Source organism: Heptranchias perlo, chromosome 36, assembly GCF_035084215.1.
Source record: "Heptranchias perlo isolate sHepPer1 chromosome 36, sHepPer1.hap1, whole genome shotgun sequence".
NCBI lineage: Eukaryota > Metazoa > Chordata > Chondrichthyes > Hexanchiformes > Hexanchidae > Heptranchias > Heptranchias perlo.
This window is the reverse complement of record NC_090360.1, coordinates 23,459,222-23,474,740: the sequence shown is the minus strand read 5'-3', so window position 1 is coordinate 23,474,740 and position 15,519 is coordinate 23,459,222. Positions and strand designations below refer to the sequence as shown.

General features: G+C 47.1%; 1 protein-coding gene across 5 annotated transcripts in view; it reads right to left on the bottom strand.

Annotated features, from left to right (window-relative positions):
- Window positions 1-15,519, bottom strand: part of LOC137304203 (tolloid-like protein 2) — a 163,494-nt gene that overhangs the window by 40,111 nt on the left and 107,864 nt on the right. For all 5 annotated transcript variants that reach the window (XM_067972761.1, XM_067972762.1, XM_067972763.1 and 2 more), the window contains one exon: window positions 14,351-14,475. In XM_067972761.1, coding sequence (XP_067828862.1) covers window positions 14,351-14,475 — 125 coding nt within the window. The remainder of the gene's footprint in view (window positions 1-14,350; window positions 14,476-15,519) is intronic.

The window sequence follows — 15,519 nt, the reverse complement described above, 5'->3', positions numbered from 1 at the left end:
CTGGAGGCGCCATGACCCCTGCTGGAAAAACAGGTTTTTCTTGGGCGACGGTGTTAAGTGTTATGGAACCGAGGCGGGTAGATGGAGTTAAGATACAGATCAGCCATGATCTAATAGAATAGCGGAATAGGCTCAAGGGGATGAATGGCCTCCTCCTACTCCTATGTTCCACAGTGACCCCTGCACGCATGTTGGAGAAAGCTCAGCAGCAATGCCCTCCATGACCAATTAGCTAGCTAACATTCATTGTCTAAACTCACATACAAATCATGCCCACAGGTGGCATTGGTGCTTGTCGACCTGTTAGCACTTTCAGGAGGTAGAAGGCGAAAGATTTGCATTTATATAGCGCCTTTCACAACCGCAGGATGTCCCAAAGCGCTTTACAGCCAATGAAGGACTTTTGAAGTGCAGTCACTGTTGTAATGTAGGAAACGCAGCAGTCAATTTGTGCACAGCAAGATCCCACGAACAGCAACGTGATAGTGACCAGATAATCTGTTTTGGTGATGTTGGTTGAGGGAAAAACATTGGCCAAGACACCGGGGGTAATTCCCGATATAGTGCCATGGGATCTTTTACGTCCACCTGGGAGCGCAGACGAGGCCTTGGTTTAACATCTCATCCAAAAGACGGCACCTCCGATAATGCAGCACTCCCTCAGTACTGGACTGGAGTATCAGCCTGGATTATGTGCTCAAGTCTTTGGAGTGGGACTTTAACCCATGACATTTAGACTGAGGTGGGAATGCTCCCACTGAGCCAAGGTAGGCAGAGAAAATTGCATCAGATTTCCTGGGCTAGACTCCTGGGATGTGGGGTGAATGACCCAGGGGTCCTGATCCTGAACTGGGACCCCCAGAATAGAGAGGGTAAATTAGCCAGGGTTTTCTCCCAAACACTGCCCTGGGACCCCTGCTGGAACGTCCATGTGCAGATGTCAGGATTGGGTTCGCTGATGCTGCCTGCCACTGTCCAACAGACTGATGACTGACTTTCAAGGCGGCCCCTTGGGGAGGGGTGGGGATGGGGGGGGGGGGGGGTATCAAAGACCTGCTCCCACCATCGGTTCGTACCTTCTGGAGAGAAAGGGAGTAGAGGGAAGAAAATTGTGGGTTGGGGGAGTGAGAGTAGTAGAATCATAGAAAGGTTACAGCACGGAAGGAGGCCATTCGACCCATCGAGTCCGCACCGGCTCTATGCAAGAGCAATCCATCTCGTCCCACTCTCCCGCCCTATCCCCATAGCCCTGCAAATTTTCACCTTTCAAGTATAGAATCATAGAAAATTACTGCACAGAAGGAGGCCATTCGGCCCATCGTCTCCGTGCTGGCTGGAAGAGAGCTATCCAGCTTAATCCCACTTTCCAGCACTTGGTCCGTAGCCCTGTAGGTTACGGCATTTCAAGTGCACATCCAAGTACTTTTTAAATGAGTTGAGGGTTTCTGCCTCTACCACCCTTTCAGGCAGTGAGTTCCAGACCCCCATCACCCTCTGGGAGAAAACATTTTTCCTCAGCTCCCCTCTAATCCTTCTACCAATCACTTTAAATGCATGTCCCCTGGTCATTGACCCCTCTGCTAAGGGAAATAGGTCCTCCCTATCCACTCTATCTAGACCAGTCATAATTTTATATACCTCAATTAAATTTCCCTTCAGCCTCCTTTGTTCCAAAGAAAATAACCCCAGCCTATCCAATCTTTTCTCACAGCTAAAATTCTCCAGCCCTGGCAATATCCTTGTTAATCTCCTCTGTACCCTCTCTAGTACAATCACATCTTTCCTGTAATGTGGTGACTAAAACTGTACATATTACTCAAGCTGTGGCCTAACCAATGTTTTATACAATTCTAGCCTCTCCTCATTCTTCCTAACAAATGTATCACCTTGCATTTTTCTGCGTTAAATTTCATCAGCCACATATCGGCCTATGCCACCAGCCTGTTTATATCCTCTTCAAGTCTATCACTATCCTCCTCATTGTTCACTACACTTCCAGTTCCCTTTTGAAGGCCATGATTGAATCTGCCTCCACCACCCCCTCGGGCAGTGCATTCCAGATCCTAACCACTCGCTGTGTAAAAAAGTTTTTCCTCATGTCACCTTTGGTTCTTTTGCCAATCACCTTAAATCTAAGTCCTCTGGTTCTTGACCCTTCCGCCAATGGGAACAGTTTCTCTCTATCTACTCTGTCCAGACCCTTCATGATTTTGAATCCCTCTATCAAATCTCGTCTGTGTTCTAAGGAGAACAACCCCAGCTTCACCAGTCTATCCACGTAACTGAAGTCCCTCATCCCTGGAATCATTCTAGTAAATCTCCTCTGCACCCTCTCTAAGGCCTTCACATCTTTCCTAAAGTCCGGTGCCCAGAACTGGACTCAATACTCCAGTTGTGGCCGACCCAGTGTTTTATAAAGGTTCATCATAACTTCCATACTTTTTGTACTCTATGCCTCTATTTATAAAGCCCAGGATCCCGTATGCTTTTTTAACCACTTTCTCAGCCTGTCCTGCCACCTTCAATGATTTGTGCACATATACCCCTAGATCTCTCTGCTCCTGTACCCCTTTTAGAGTTGTGCCCTCTAGTTTGTATTGCCTCTCCTCGTTCTTCCAACCAAAATGTATCACTTCGCATTGTTCTGCGTTAAATTTCATCTGCCACATGTCTGCCTATGCCACCAGCTTGCCTATATCCTCTTGAAGTCTATCACTGTCCTCCTCACTGTTCACTACACTTCCAAGTTTTGTGGGATCTGCAAATTTTGAAATTGTGCCCTGTACACCCAAGTCCAAGTCATTAATATATATCAAGAGAAGCAGTGGTCCCAGATCTGACCCCTGGGGAACACCACTGTACACCTCCCTCCAGTCTGCAAAACAACCGTTCACCACTACTCTCTGTTTCCTACCCCTTAGCCAATTTTGTATCCATGCTGCCACTGCCCCTTTTATTCCATGGGCTTCAATTTTAATGACAAGCCTATTATGCGGCACTTTATCAAATGCCTTTTGGAAGTCCATATACACAACATCAACTGCATTGCCCTCAACAACTCTCTATTACCTAATCAAAAAACTCTATCAAGTTAGTTAAACACAACTGGCCTTTAACAAATCCGTGCTGGCTTTCCCTAATCAATCCACACTTGTCCAAGTGACTGTTAATTCTGCCCTGGATTATTGTTTCTAAAAGTTTCCCCACCACTGAGGTTAAACTGACTGGCCTGTAGTTGCTGGGTTTATCCTTACACCCTTTTTTGAACAAGGGTGTAACATTTGCAATTCTCCAGATGTTTGGATGATTATGACCAGTACCTCTGCAATTTTCACCCTTATTTCCCTCAGCAACCTAGGATGCATCCCATCCGGACTGAGTGATTTATCTACTTTAAGTACACCCAGCCTTTCTAGTATCTCCTCTTTATCAATTTTTAGCCCATCCAGTATCTCAACTATATATTCCTTTCCTGAGACTCTGGCAGCATCTTCTTCCTCAGTAAAGACAGATGCAAAGTACTCATTTAGTACCTCAGCCATGCCCACTGCCTCCATGAGTAGATCTTCTTCTTGGTCCCTAATTGGCCCCACCCCTCCTCTCACTACCTGTTTACATGCCTGTAGAAGACTTTTGGTTTCTCTTTTATGTTAACTGCCAATCTACTCTCATACTCTCTCTTTGCCCCTCTTATATCCTTTTTCACTTCCCCTTTGAACTTTCTATATTCTGCCTGGTTCTCACTTGTATTATCGACCTGACATCTGTCATACGCCCTTTTTGTCTGTTTCATCTTACTCACTATCTCTTTTGACATCCAGGGAGCTCTAGCTTTAGTTGCCCTACCTTTCCCCCTCGTGGGAATGTACCCGAATCATCTCCTCTTTAAAGGCCGCCCACTGTTCAATTACAGTTTTACCTGCCAATCTTTGGTTCCAATTTACCCGGGCCAGATCTGTTCTCATCCCATTGAAATTGGCCCTCCTCCAATTGAGTATTTTTACTTTAGAGAGGTCCATGTCCTTTTCCATAGCTATTCTAAACCTTATGATACTATGATCACTGCCCCCTAAATGTTCCCCCACTGACACTTGCTCCACTTGGCCCACCTCATTCCCCAGAACCAAATCCAGCAATCCCTCCTTCCTCGTTGGGCCGGAGACGTACTGGTCAAGAAAGTTCTCCTGAACACACTTCAAAAATTCCTCCCTCTCTTTGCCCTTTACACTATTACTATCCCAGTCTATATTAGGATAGTTGAAGTCCCCCATTATCACTACTCTATGGCTTTTGCACCTCTCTGTAATTTCCCAGCAAATTTGCTCCTCTATCTCCTTCCCACTAGTTGGTGGCCTATAGAATACACCCAGTAATGTAATGACACCTCTTTTATTTCTTAACTCAAACCAAATAAATTCTGACCTTGACCCCTCCAAGACATCCTCTCTCTCCAGCACTGCAATATTCTCCTTAATCAATATTGCCACTCCTCCTCCTTTCTTTCCTTCCCTATCTTTCCTGAACACCTTGTATCCAGGAATATTTAGTACCCAATCCGGCCCTTTTTTGAGCCGGGTCTCTGTTATCGCCATGACATCATATTCCCATGTGGCTATTTGCGCCTACAGCTCACCAACCTTATTTACCATGCTTCATCCGTTTATACACATGCACTGGAAACCTAGGTTAGACTTTCTCGTATTCTCTTAGTCTGATCCCACCTAATACTGTACTATTTCTTATTCTAGTCACTTGTGACACAAGTCACCCTCCATATGGTGATGTGGAGGAGGGGCAGGGTGACCCTGTATTTTGTACCTGACGGGTTGTGTAGCAGACATGGAGTGTTCAGGAGTTCAAACACAGTGACCGTGAAATAAAACCCACCAACACTTCCCCAATCGATTCACAATATGCGCCAGGCTTTTGTTTGGCTAAAAATATTAGTAAGGGATCCCACAGCCTGTAGTCTCCGGAGTCCAGGCTCACTCCGATGGTTGTCACCATGGGTTCACGTCTGAGAATGGGGGCGGGAGGAGATGAGGGGACATCCCTGCCTGATCTGTCACTGGAGAGGAAATGTGAAGGAACCATTGATGGATGTGTGGGCACAGGCTATTAACCCACTGTACCACCTTCGCCCATTCATTACAGTCGGACATGCAAGAACTTCTACAGCACTCAGTCAAACTCCTTCCCACGTAAATGGGGACAGGGCAGGAGGGGACAGGGCAGGAGGGCTGGTGAATCTGCACCATTGTGTCACGAGGAATAGCACTTGGGTTATCTCTCATTGACTCTTTTGTTATGGTTGTCAATGAGAGATTTGCATTTATATAGTGCCCACCGCAACCTCGATGTCCCAAAGCGTTTTACAGCCAATGAAGTGTAGTCACTGCTGTAATGTAACAAACACGGCCAATTTGCTCACAGCAAGCTCCCACGGACAGCAATGTAATAATGACTGGATAATCTGTTTTAGTGATGTTGGTTGAGGGATAAATATTGGCCAGGACACCGGGGAGAACTCCCCTGCTCTTCGAATAGTGCCATGGGATCTTTTACATCCACCTGAGAGGGCAGACAGGGCCTCAGTTTAACATCTCATCCCAAAAGACGCCACCTCCGACAGTGCAGCACTCCTTCAGTACTGCCCTGGGAGTTTCAGCCTGGATTATGTGCTCAAGTCTCTGGAGTGGGGCTCGAACCCACGACCTTCTGACTCAGAGGCGAGAGTGCTTCCACTGAGCCATGGAGGCATGTGTGAAGATAGGCAAGGACAGTGACTAACAGCTACGAGCTCAGATCCCTCATCCCCTCCGGCCAGTCCAAGACCAGACAAATGGCACCAATTGCTAAATTCAAGACTGCCTCCAACTCATGTACAAAACTAATGGAGCAACGAGCTCCCGAGCCGACGCGTGCAATCAATGAATGGTAGCCAGTATCTGTACGGGAATGCGAGAAAAGTTAATTTAAAAAAAAGTCTCTAGCACATTACAGGAAGCCTCGAACTTTACACTTCACTGGGGAGCTCAATCACGCCTCCAAAGTAAAAGCAGGAGATGGCCCTCCTCTGCAGGTTGGTCAGTGGCCTGTTTCACACTTAAATGCACCCTCTTGCTTTCTGTTGTTAAAGTTTCCGGAGCCTGTGCTTTGATACTTTAACAGGGCGATGTCTCAGGAAGTGAGGCTCACACCAGACACCTGTCGATACCAGCCGCAGCTGGAGGGAAAGTGGGGCTCTCCTTTGATCAAACGTTTTACAAGAACATCATTAGAACGCGACTACAATTAAGCCGGTTAACGAGTGGGAATTGTTCAAAGAGCATTTGTGTCAAGTTCACGCCAGGCGGTTACTTTCCACTGCACAGGTCGCTCGAGGCAGTGAACGGTAACAACACATGGAGAAGAGCAAGTGTCCGACCCATGTCTGCACACCAGTGATTTTTAAGAAAGTGGCCATTAACAACCCATTGATAGAGTCAGGCTCCAATAACCCTGCGTGGTGTGAGCTTTTATACGGCAATCTCCTGCAGAGAATTGCAAAGCAAGCTTCCTCCAGCCTGTTTCCAGCAGCTGTTTGGAGGACAGGAGCTGCCACAATAAAAGGGGTTAACGCAAGGACCCCCTCGCAGAATATTCCACAATTTGGGAAAGATTTGTGGCCCCTCCTAATTATCTCCCCATCTCTCCAGGGACACCAGCTCTGGTACCATGAACGAGCAGCCCCGTGCTCAGGTGACCAGTCTCCATGTGAGTGTTCAAAGGTGAAGGGTGTAACAGTATCCTGGTCCTGTTCACACCCAGTGTGCGCACACAATATCTTTCCCCTCTGAACCCATGCACTAGACTCAAAGAGGCTGTCACAAGTCCCTGTTGGTCTGATTCTGGTGTACATTAGCATGGCCTGGGCACAGCCCCAGTGCAGGGCCACCGAAAGGCCAGATGGGGAGCTGCAAACAAGGAGGACAGTTCAGGCCTGTCGCGGGGCGTTGGGACCTTCTGGCCACCACTGGACAGCGGACAGACGTGAGCCTCAAAGATCATCTTGTGAATGAAAATGTGCAGTATGCCCACTGTGGGGTCCCCGGCCTCTCTGAGACCCTCTGATCTGAGGAGGGTGCAGGTGCCTGCAGTTTCCTGGGGCACCCATTGGATGGATCTTGAAACAATTTGGGGGGAGGGGGGTGGGAGGCTGGGATTGCCCCCTCCAACCTTGTTCCCTTGCATCGCTGGGCCTCCATCTCCAGAAGGTGCAGGCCCGGTGGGTGGGTACCTGTTTAGAAATATCCCAGAAATCCAGAGGCAACATCAGAGCAAGGACCTCGGGAACTCCTGTACCTCAGCGAGAGTCAGCGGCCGTCTTCGCACTGAGGACACCATCCAACGTGTTGTGTGGCACTACCACCGTGCTAAATGGGATAGATTCAGAACAGATCTAGCAGCTCAAAACTGGGCATCCATGAGGCACTGTGGGCCATCAGCAGCAGCAGAATTGTATTCCAGCACAATCTGTAACCTCATGGCCCGGCATATTCCTCACTCTACCATTACCAACAAGCCAGGGGATCAACCCTGGTTCAATGAGGAGTGTAGAAGTGCATGCCAGGAGCAGCACCAGGCATACCTAAAAATGAGGTGCCAACCTGGCGAAGCTACAACTCAGGACTACATGCATGCTAAACAGCGGAAGCAACATGCTATAGACAGAGCTAAGTGATTCCACAACCAACGGATCAGATCAAAGCTCTGCAGTCCTGCCACATCCAGTCGTGAATGGTGGTGGACAATTAAACAACTAACGGGAGGAGGAGGCTCTGCAAACATCCCCATCCTCAATGATGGCAGAGCCCAGCACGTGAGTGCAAAAGACAAGGTTGAAGCGTTTGCAACCATCTTCAGCCAGAAGTGCCGAGTGGATGATCCATCTCAGCCTCCTCCCGATATCCCCACCATCACAGAAGCCAGTCTTCAGCCAATTCGATTCACTCCACGTGATATCAAGAAACGGCTGAGTGCACTGGATACAGCAAAGGCTATGGGCCCCGACAACGTCCCCGCTGTAGTGCTGAAGACTTGTGCTCCAGAACTAGCTGCGCCTCTAGCCAAGCTGTTTCAGTACAGCTACAACACTGGCATCTGCCCGACAATGTGGAAAATTGCTCAGGTATGTCCTGTCCACAAAAAGCAGGACAAATCCAATCCGGCCAATTACCGCCCCATCAGTCTACTCTCAATCATCAGCAAAGTGATGGAAGGTGTCGTCGACAGTGCTATCAAGCGACACTTACTCACCAATAACCTGCTCACCGATGCTCAGTTTGGGTTCCGCCAGGACCACTCGGCGCCTGACCTCATTACAGCCTTGGTCCAAACATGGACAAAAGAGCTGAATTCCAGAGGTGAGGTGAGAGTGACTGCCCTTGACATCAAGGCAGCATTTGACTGAGTGTGGCACCATGGAGCCCTAGTAAAATTGAAGTCAATGAGAATCAGGGGGGAAACTCTCCAGTGGCTGGAGTCATACCTAGCACAAAGGAAGATGGTAGTGGTTGTTGGAGGCCAATCATCTCAGCCCCAGGACATTGCTGCAGGAGTTCCTCAGGGCAGCGTCCTAGGCCCAACCATCTTCAGCTGCTTCATCAATGACCTTCCCTCCATCATAAGGTCAGAAATGGGGATGTTCGCTGATGATTGCACAGTGTTCAGTTCCACTCGCAACCCCTCAGATAATGAAGCAGTCCGAGCCTGCATGCAGCAAGACCTGGACAACATCCAGGCTTGGGCTCATAAGTGGCAAGTAACATTCGCACCAGATATGTGCCAGGTAATGACCACCTCCCCTTGACATTCAACGGCATTATCATCGCCGAATCCCCCATCAACATCCTGGGGGTCACCATTGACCAGAAACTTAAATGGACCAGCCATATAAATACTGTGGATACAAGAGCAGGTCAGAGGCTGGGTATAATGCACCTGTAATGAATCTGAAATCAATCATCTTTATTGAGTATAATGCAATGAGACATCTCAGAGTGTCATGAACTCTAATTATGTACAATGTGTTCATTGAACTGTACTTGATTTAACCTGCAAATTGTATAATCTGTATTGTGTACGATTGGAATATGACATGACAAATGTATTGTATGTTTTTGCTACAAATTTTATGAATAAAGTATATTTTTTGAAAAAAAAATTCTGCAGCGAGTGACTCACCTCCTGACTCCCCAAAGCCTTTCCACCATCGACAAGGCACAAGTCAGGAGTGTGATGGAATACTCTCCACTTGCCTGGATGAGTGCAGCTCCAACAACACTCAAGAAGCTCGACACCATCCAAGATAAAGCAGCCCGTTTGATTGGCACCCCATCCACCACCCTAAACATTCACTCTCTTCACCACCGGCGCACTGTGGCTGCAGTGTGTACCATCCACAGGATGCACTGCAGCAACTCGCCAAGGCTTCTTCAACAGCACCTCCCAAACCCGCGACCTCTACCACCTAGAAGGACAAGAGCAGCAGGTACATGGGAACACCACCACCTGCACGTTCCCCTCCAAGTCACACACCATCCCGACTTGGAAATATATCGCCGTTCCTTCATCGTCGCTGGGTCAAAATCCTGGAACTCCCTTCCTAACAGCACTGTGGGAGAACCGTCACCACACGGACTGCAGCGGTTCAAGAAGACGGCTCACCACCACCTTCTCAAGGGCAATTAGGGATGGGCAATAAATGCTGGCCTCGCCAGCGACGCCCACATCCCATGAACCAATAAAAAATAAGGAACTGTACCTCAGCGAGAGTCAGCGCCCGTGGAACTGTACCTCAGCGAGAGTCAGCGCCCGTGGAACTGTACCTCAGCGAGAGTCAGCGCCCGTGGAACTGTACCTCAGCGAGAGTCAGCGCCCGTGGAACTGTACCTCAGCGAGAGTCAGCGCCCGTGGAACTGTACCTCAGCGAGAGTCAGCGCCCGTGGAACTGTACCTCAGCGAGAGTCAGCGCCCGTGGAACTGTACCTCAGCGAGAGTCAGCGCCCGTGGAACTGTACCTCAGCGAGAGTCAGTATCTGAGGAACTGTACCTCAGCGAGAGTCAGTGCCTGTGGAACTGTACCTCAGCGAGAGTCAGTGCCTGTGGAACTGTACCTCAGCGAGAGTCAGTGCCTGTGGAACTGTACCTCAGCGAGAGTCAGCGCCCGTGGAACTGTACCTCAGCGAGAGTCAGTGCCTGTGGAACTGTACCTCAGCGAGAGTCAGTGCCTGTGGAACTGTACCTCAGCGAGAGTCAGTATCTGAGGAACTGTACCTCAGCGAGAGTCAGTATCTGTGGAACTGTACCCTAGAGAGAGTAAGTGCCCCTGGAACTGTACTCCAGAGAGGGTTGGCACTTGCGGGAACTGTACCCTAGCGAGAGTCAGCACCCCCTTCTCAAGGGCAACTCGGGGTGGACAATAAATGCCAGCCTGGGCATCAATGCTCACATCCCAAGAATGAATTAAAAAAAAATAAAGAGGTTAGAAATCGATTAAAATTGAAGAAGACAGCAGATGAGTAAAAGATCAGATTATAAGAATAGTCACTAGTGAAGTGCGAGACCAGAATGAGTCAATATTCCAGGTGAGTTCGGCCAAGACCCCTCTCTCACTGACATGCAGCTCACTGTTCTGGGCATGTATCCCAACATTCCATTTGCACCACATTTACCCATAATACAATCATAGAATCATAGAACAGTTATAGCACGGAAGGAGGCCATTCGGCCCATCGACTCCATGTCCGATCTGCGCATGAGCAATCCAGCTAGTCCCACTCCCCTGCCCTATCCCTGTATCCCAGCACATTTTATCGTTTCAAGTACTTGTCCAGTTCCCTTTTGAAGGCCATGATTGAATCTGCCTCCACCATCCCCTCGGGCAGTGCATTCCAGATCCAGTTAGTCCCATTTCCCCCGTCTTTTCCCCATAGCCCTGCAAATTTTTTCCCCTTCAGGTATTTATCCAATTCCTTTTTGAAAGCCACGATTGAATCTGCTTCCACCACTCCCTCGGGCAGTGCATTCCAGATCATAACCACTCGCTGCATAAAAACGTTTTTCCTCATGTCGCCTTTGGTTCTTTTGCCAATCACCTTACATCTGTGTCCTCTGGTTCTCAACCCTTCTACCAATGGGAACATCTTGTCTTATTTACGCTATCTAAATCCTTCACGATTTTGAACATTTCTATGAATTCTCCTCTTAATCTTGTCTGCAGATCATGGATGATCTTCTACCTCAATTCCACTTTCCCTCCCTATCCCATATCCCTTCATTCCGAGTGTCCAAAAATCTTTCGACCTCAGTCTTGAACATACTCAATGACTGAGCATCCACAGCCCCCTGGGGTAGAGAATTCCAAAGATTCACAACCCTCTGAGTGAAGAGATTTTTCCTCATCTCGGTCCTAAATGGCCGACCCCTTATCTTGCGACTATGACCCCTAGTTCTAGACTCTCTAGCTAGGGGAAACAGCCTCTCAGCATCTACCCTGTCGAGCCCTCTAAGAATTTTACACTTTTCAATGAGATCACCTCTCATTCTTCTAAACTCTAGAGAATATAATATAGGCCCAGTCTACTCAATCTCTCCTCATAGGACAACCCTCCCATCCCAGGAATCAATCTAGTGAACCCTTATTGTACCCCCTCTATGGCAAGTATATCCTTCCTTAGGTAAGGAGACCAAAACTGTACACAGTACTCCAGGTGTGGTCTCACTAGAGCCCAATATAATTGCCGTAAGACCTCCTTACTCTTGTACTCCAACCCCCCTGCAATAAACGCTAACATACCATTTGCCTTCCTAAATTGCTTGCTGTACCTGCATGTTGACTTTCTATAATTTGTCTACAAGGACACCCAAATCCCTTTGACTACCAATATTTCTTAGTCTCTTTTTCATAAAACCATGTTGACTCTGCCTAATCGTATGATTTTCTAAGTTATCACGTCCTTAATAATAGATTCTAACATTTTCCCACTGACTGATGTCAGTCTAACTGGCTTGTGGTTTCCTGTTTTCTCTCTCCCTCCTTTCTTGACCAGCGAGGTTACGTTTGCTACCTTCCAATCCACAGGGACCGTTCTAGAATCTAGGGTATTCTGGAAGATGAAAACCAATGCATCCACTATCTCTGTAGCCACCTCTTTTAGAACCCTGGGATGTAGGCCATCGGGGCCAGGGGATTTGTTGGCTTTTAGTCCCATTATTTTCTCCAGTACTTTTTCTTTACTAATCTTAATTACTTTAAGTTCCTCATTCTCATTAGACCCTTGGTTCCCCACTATTTCTGGTATTTTTTTGTGTTTTCTACTTTGAAGACAGATATAAAATATTTGTTTAACGTCTCTGCCATTTCCTTATTCCCCATTATAATTTCTCCTGTCTCTGTCACTACTCTCTTTCTTTTCACGTACTTGTAGAAGCTCTTGCAATCTGTTTTTTTATATTTCTTACTAGTTTACTCTCATATTCAATTTTCTCCCTCTATCAATTTCTTGGTCATCCTTTGCTGGTTTCTAAAACTCTCCCATTCCTAATCTTACTACTCTTTTTGGCAATATTATAAGCCTCTTCTTTTAATCTAATACTATCCTTAACTTCTCTAGTTAGCCACGGTTGGATCACTTTTCCCATGGAGTTTTTATTTCTCAAGGGAATGTATATTCGTTGAGAATTATGAATTATTTCTTTAAGTGTTCACCATTGCTTATCTACCATCATATCTTTTAATCTAATTTCCCAATCTATTTTAGCCAACTCGCCCCTCATACCTACGTAATTGGCTTTGTTTAAATTTATAACCCTAGTTTCAGACTTAACTACATCACTCTCAAAGTCAATATGAAATTCTATCATATTATGATCACTCTACCCCAGAGGATCCTTAACTATAAGATTACTAACTAACTCTGTTTCATTACACAATACAAGATCTAAAATAACTCTTCCTTAGTTGGTTCCTCGACATATTGTTCCAGGAAACTGTCTTGAATTCATTCCACGAACTCATCCTCCAAACTACTTTTGCCAATTTGGTTTGCCCGGTCGATATGAAGATTAAAGTCCCCCATGATTATTGCATCACCCTTGTTACATGCTCCTCTAATTACTGTTAGAGGCCTGTAAACTACTCCCACCAGTGTTTTCTGCCCCTTGTTATTTCTTAGCTCCATCCGCACTGATTTCATGTCCTGATTTTCTGAGCTAAGATCCTCTCAGTACTGTCTTTATCTCATCTTTTATTATCAGGGCTACCCTGCGCCCACCCCTCCCCTCCCCCACCCCACCCGCCATTTCCATTTTGCCTTTCTTTTCTAAAACTCAAGTACCCTGGAATATTTAGTTCCAAACCTTGGTCACCCTGCAACCACATCCCAGTAATGGCGACTAGATCAAACCCATTTCTCTCTCTTTGTGCCATTAATTCATCTATCCTGTTACAAATACTTTGTGCATTCAGATATGGTGACCTTTAATTTTAACTTTTTTGCCCTGATGTGACCTTAGTCACTAATGACCTGTCACCTTTGTTAAACTCTCTGTCCCTTCCTGACTCACTCTGCTTGTTTTTACCCAAATCGCTACTCTGCTCTACAGCCTTGACTTTTCTCTTTAGACTTATAAGTTTACCCTTACCTGAACCCTCCCCTCCCGTTATTAGTTTAAAGCCCTATCTATCGTCCTAGTTATTCAATTCGCTAGAACACTTGTCCCAGTATAACTTGCCCCAATGGAACAGCTCCCTCTTTCCCCAGTACTGGTGCCAGTGCCCCATGAATTGAAACCCCTGCTCCTCACACCACTCTTTCAGCTATGCATTTAACCATCTAATCTGTTTGTCCCTCTGCCAATTTGCACTCGGCTCAGGTAGTAATCCAGAGATTATTACCTTTGAGGTTCTGCTTTTTAATTTGAAGCCCATCTCCTCAAACTCCCTCACAGAACCTCATACCTCGTCCTACCTATGTCGTTGGTCCCTACGTGGACCACGACAACTGGGTCCTTCTCCCTCCTGCACCAAGTTCTTCCGCTGAAGTCAATCAGGAGAGAGATGTAAAATGGCGGCCGACTCGCTGTCACCCGTTTCTCACCATCGCACAAAATCACAAATACCCCCGAGGTTTCTCCCTATTTTTAAGGACAGTAACTGACAAATGGCTGGACACGAGCTGTCCAATCACCCTGAGTCATGCCGATCACATTCTCATGTCACAGGATGCTACGATTTAGAGGTTATATTTTTTTCTAATTAAACCGGGAATCATTTCTGAGAATAGGGGCCAGATTCTTGGCCAGTTACCTGGGCATCGGTACAATTTCTTGGCTTGGGTGATGTCTCCTTGGCTGAGTCTGACTCTCTGCCCAATGGTCGGCCTCATGCCATGGTCATCTCTGCGAGGAAGGATGGTATCCAAAAATACACCCCTATAGAATGGACAGAGAGCGGCAGCCAGTGAATACGGCTGAGGGATCATTGCGAACACAGAGGCTCTGGACGAATCAAACAGCAATCATATTGACTAATACTAAAGTCTGGAGCAGTGAGCTGGATCCTTTAGGGACACCATTAGTGAATGGGCCATACCTGATTAAATCACTTTACATCAGGGAGCATGCAGTTTAAACACAACATTTGACGCCCAATCAATTTCACTTTTCTTGGAATTTTTGGAAAGGTCATTTCTATTTCCTGCAATCTCTTTCTCCTCCTTCATCTCTGTATTTTTCTCTCCACTATTTCTGTCTCTCTCTCTCTCCTCCTTCATCTTCGTGTTTCTCTCTCCTTTATTTCTTTCACCATCTCCTTCACCTTTCTCTCTCTCCCTGTGGGAATTGGGTGAGTTGGAAGAAACATTAATTGGAGACAGCAGCTTTGGAACAGCGGGATAGAGAGCGCGGTGTCAGTGGCCATTGATCCAGGGCTGGGTGAGATGGGATGGAAAAGATGCTCTAAGATTGGAATGAGAATGGCAGTCTCCTGCTTGGCAGCCCTTGTGGGTGCTGTGGTTTACTGGGGGAGGGGCTGATACCAGCCCTAGGCTCAGCCATCCTGACCCTGACCCACAGTTCTGCAGAGGTGGGGCTGGACCAGTGTCACTGTCAATCATCCTTCCACGGGTGGCAGAGGAGAATCCCGACCAGAATCTTCGTGCGTTCTAAGCATCGTTTGGTGTCAGATTTTGCCTCTATGAAATAAAGGAAACAAACAGAGGCCCCAGGGTCACCGAGGCCCCGACCCAGCACGGAGAAAGTGACTGACCAGGGATCGAGCTCAGGACCACACAGAGGGAATTTAACCACTGAACCATCGGGGAACTAGCGGATTAGTTCATTGAGCTGTTGGCTGCAGAATCCACTTGTGAAACCATTCATTAACATGCAACCTGGAAGGAAATCACCTTTGAACTAGTTTTACTGAAAACACCAAAGAAAGAGTGATTGAGGAGGACAGGGGAGCAGGTGCGAATA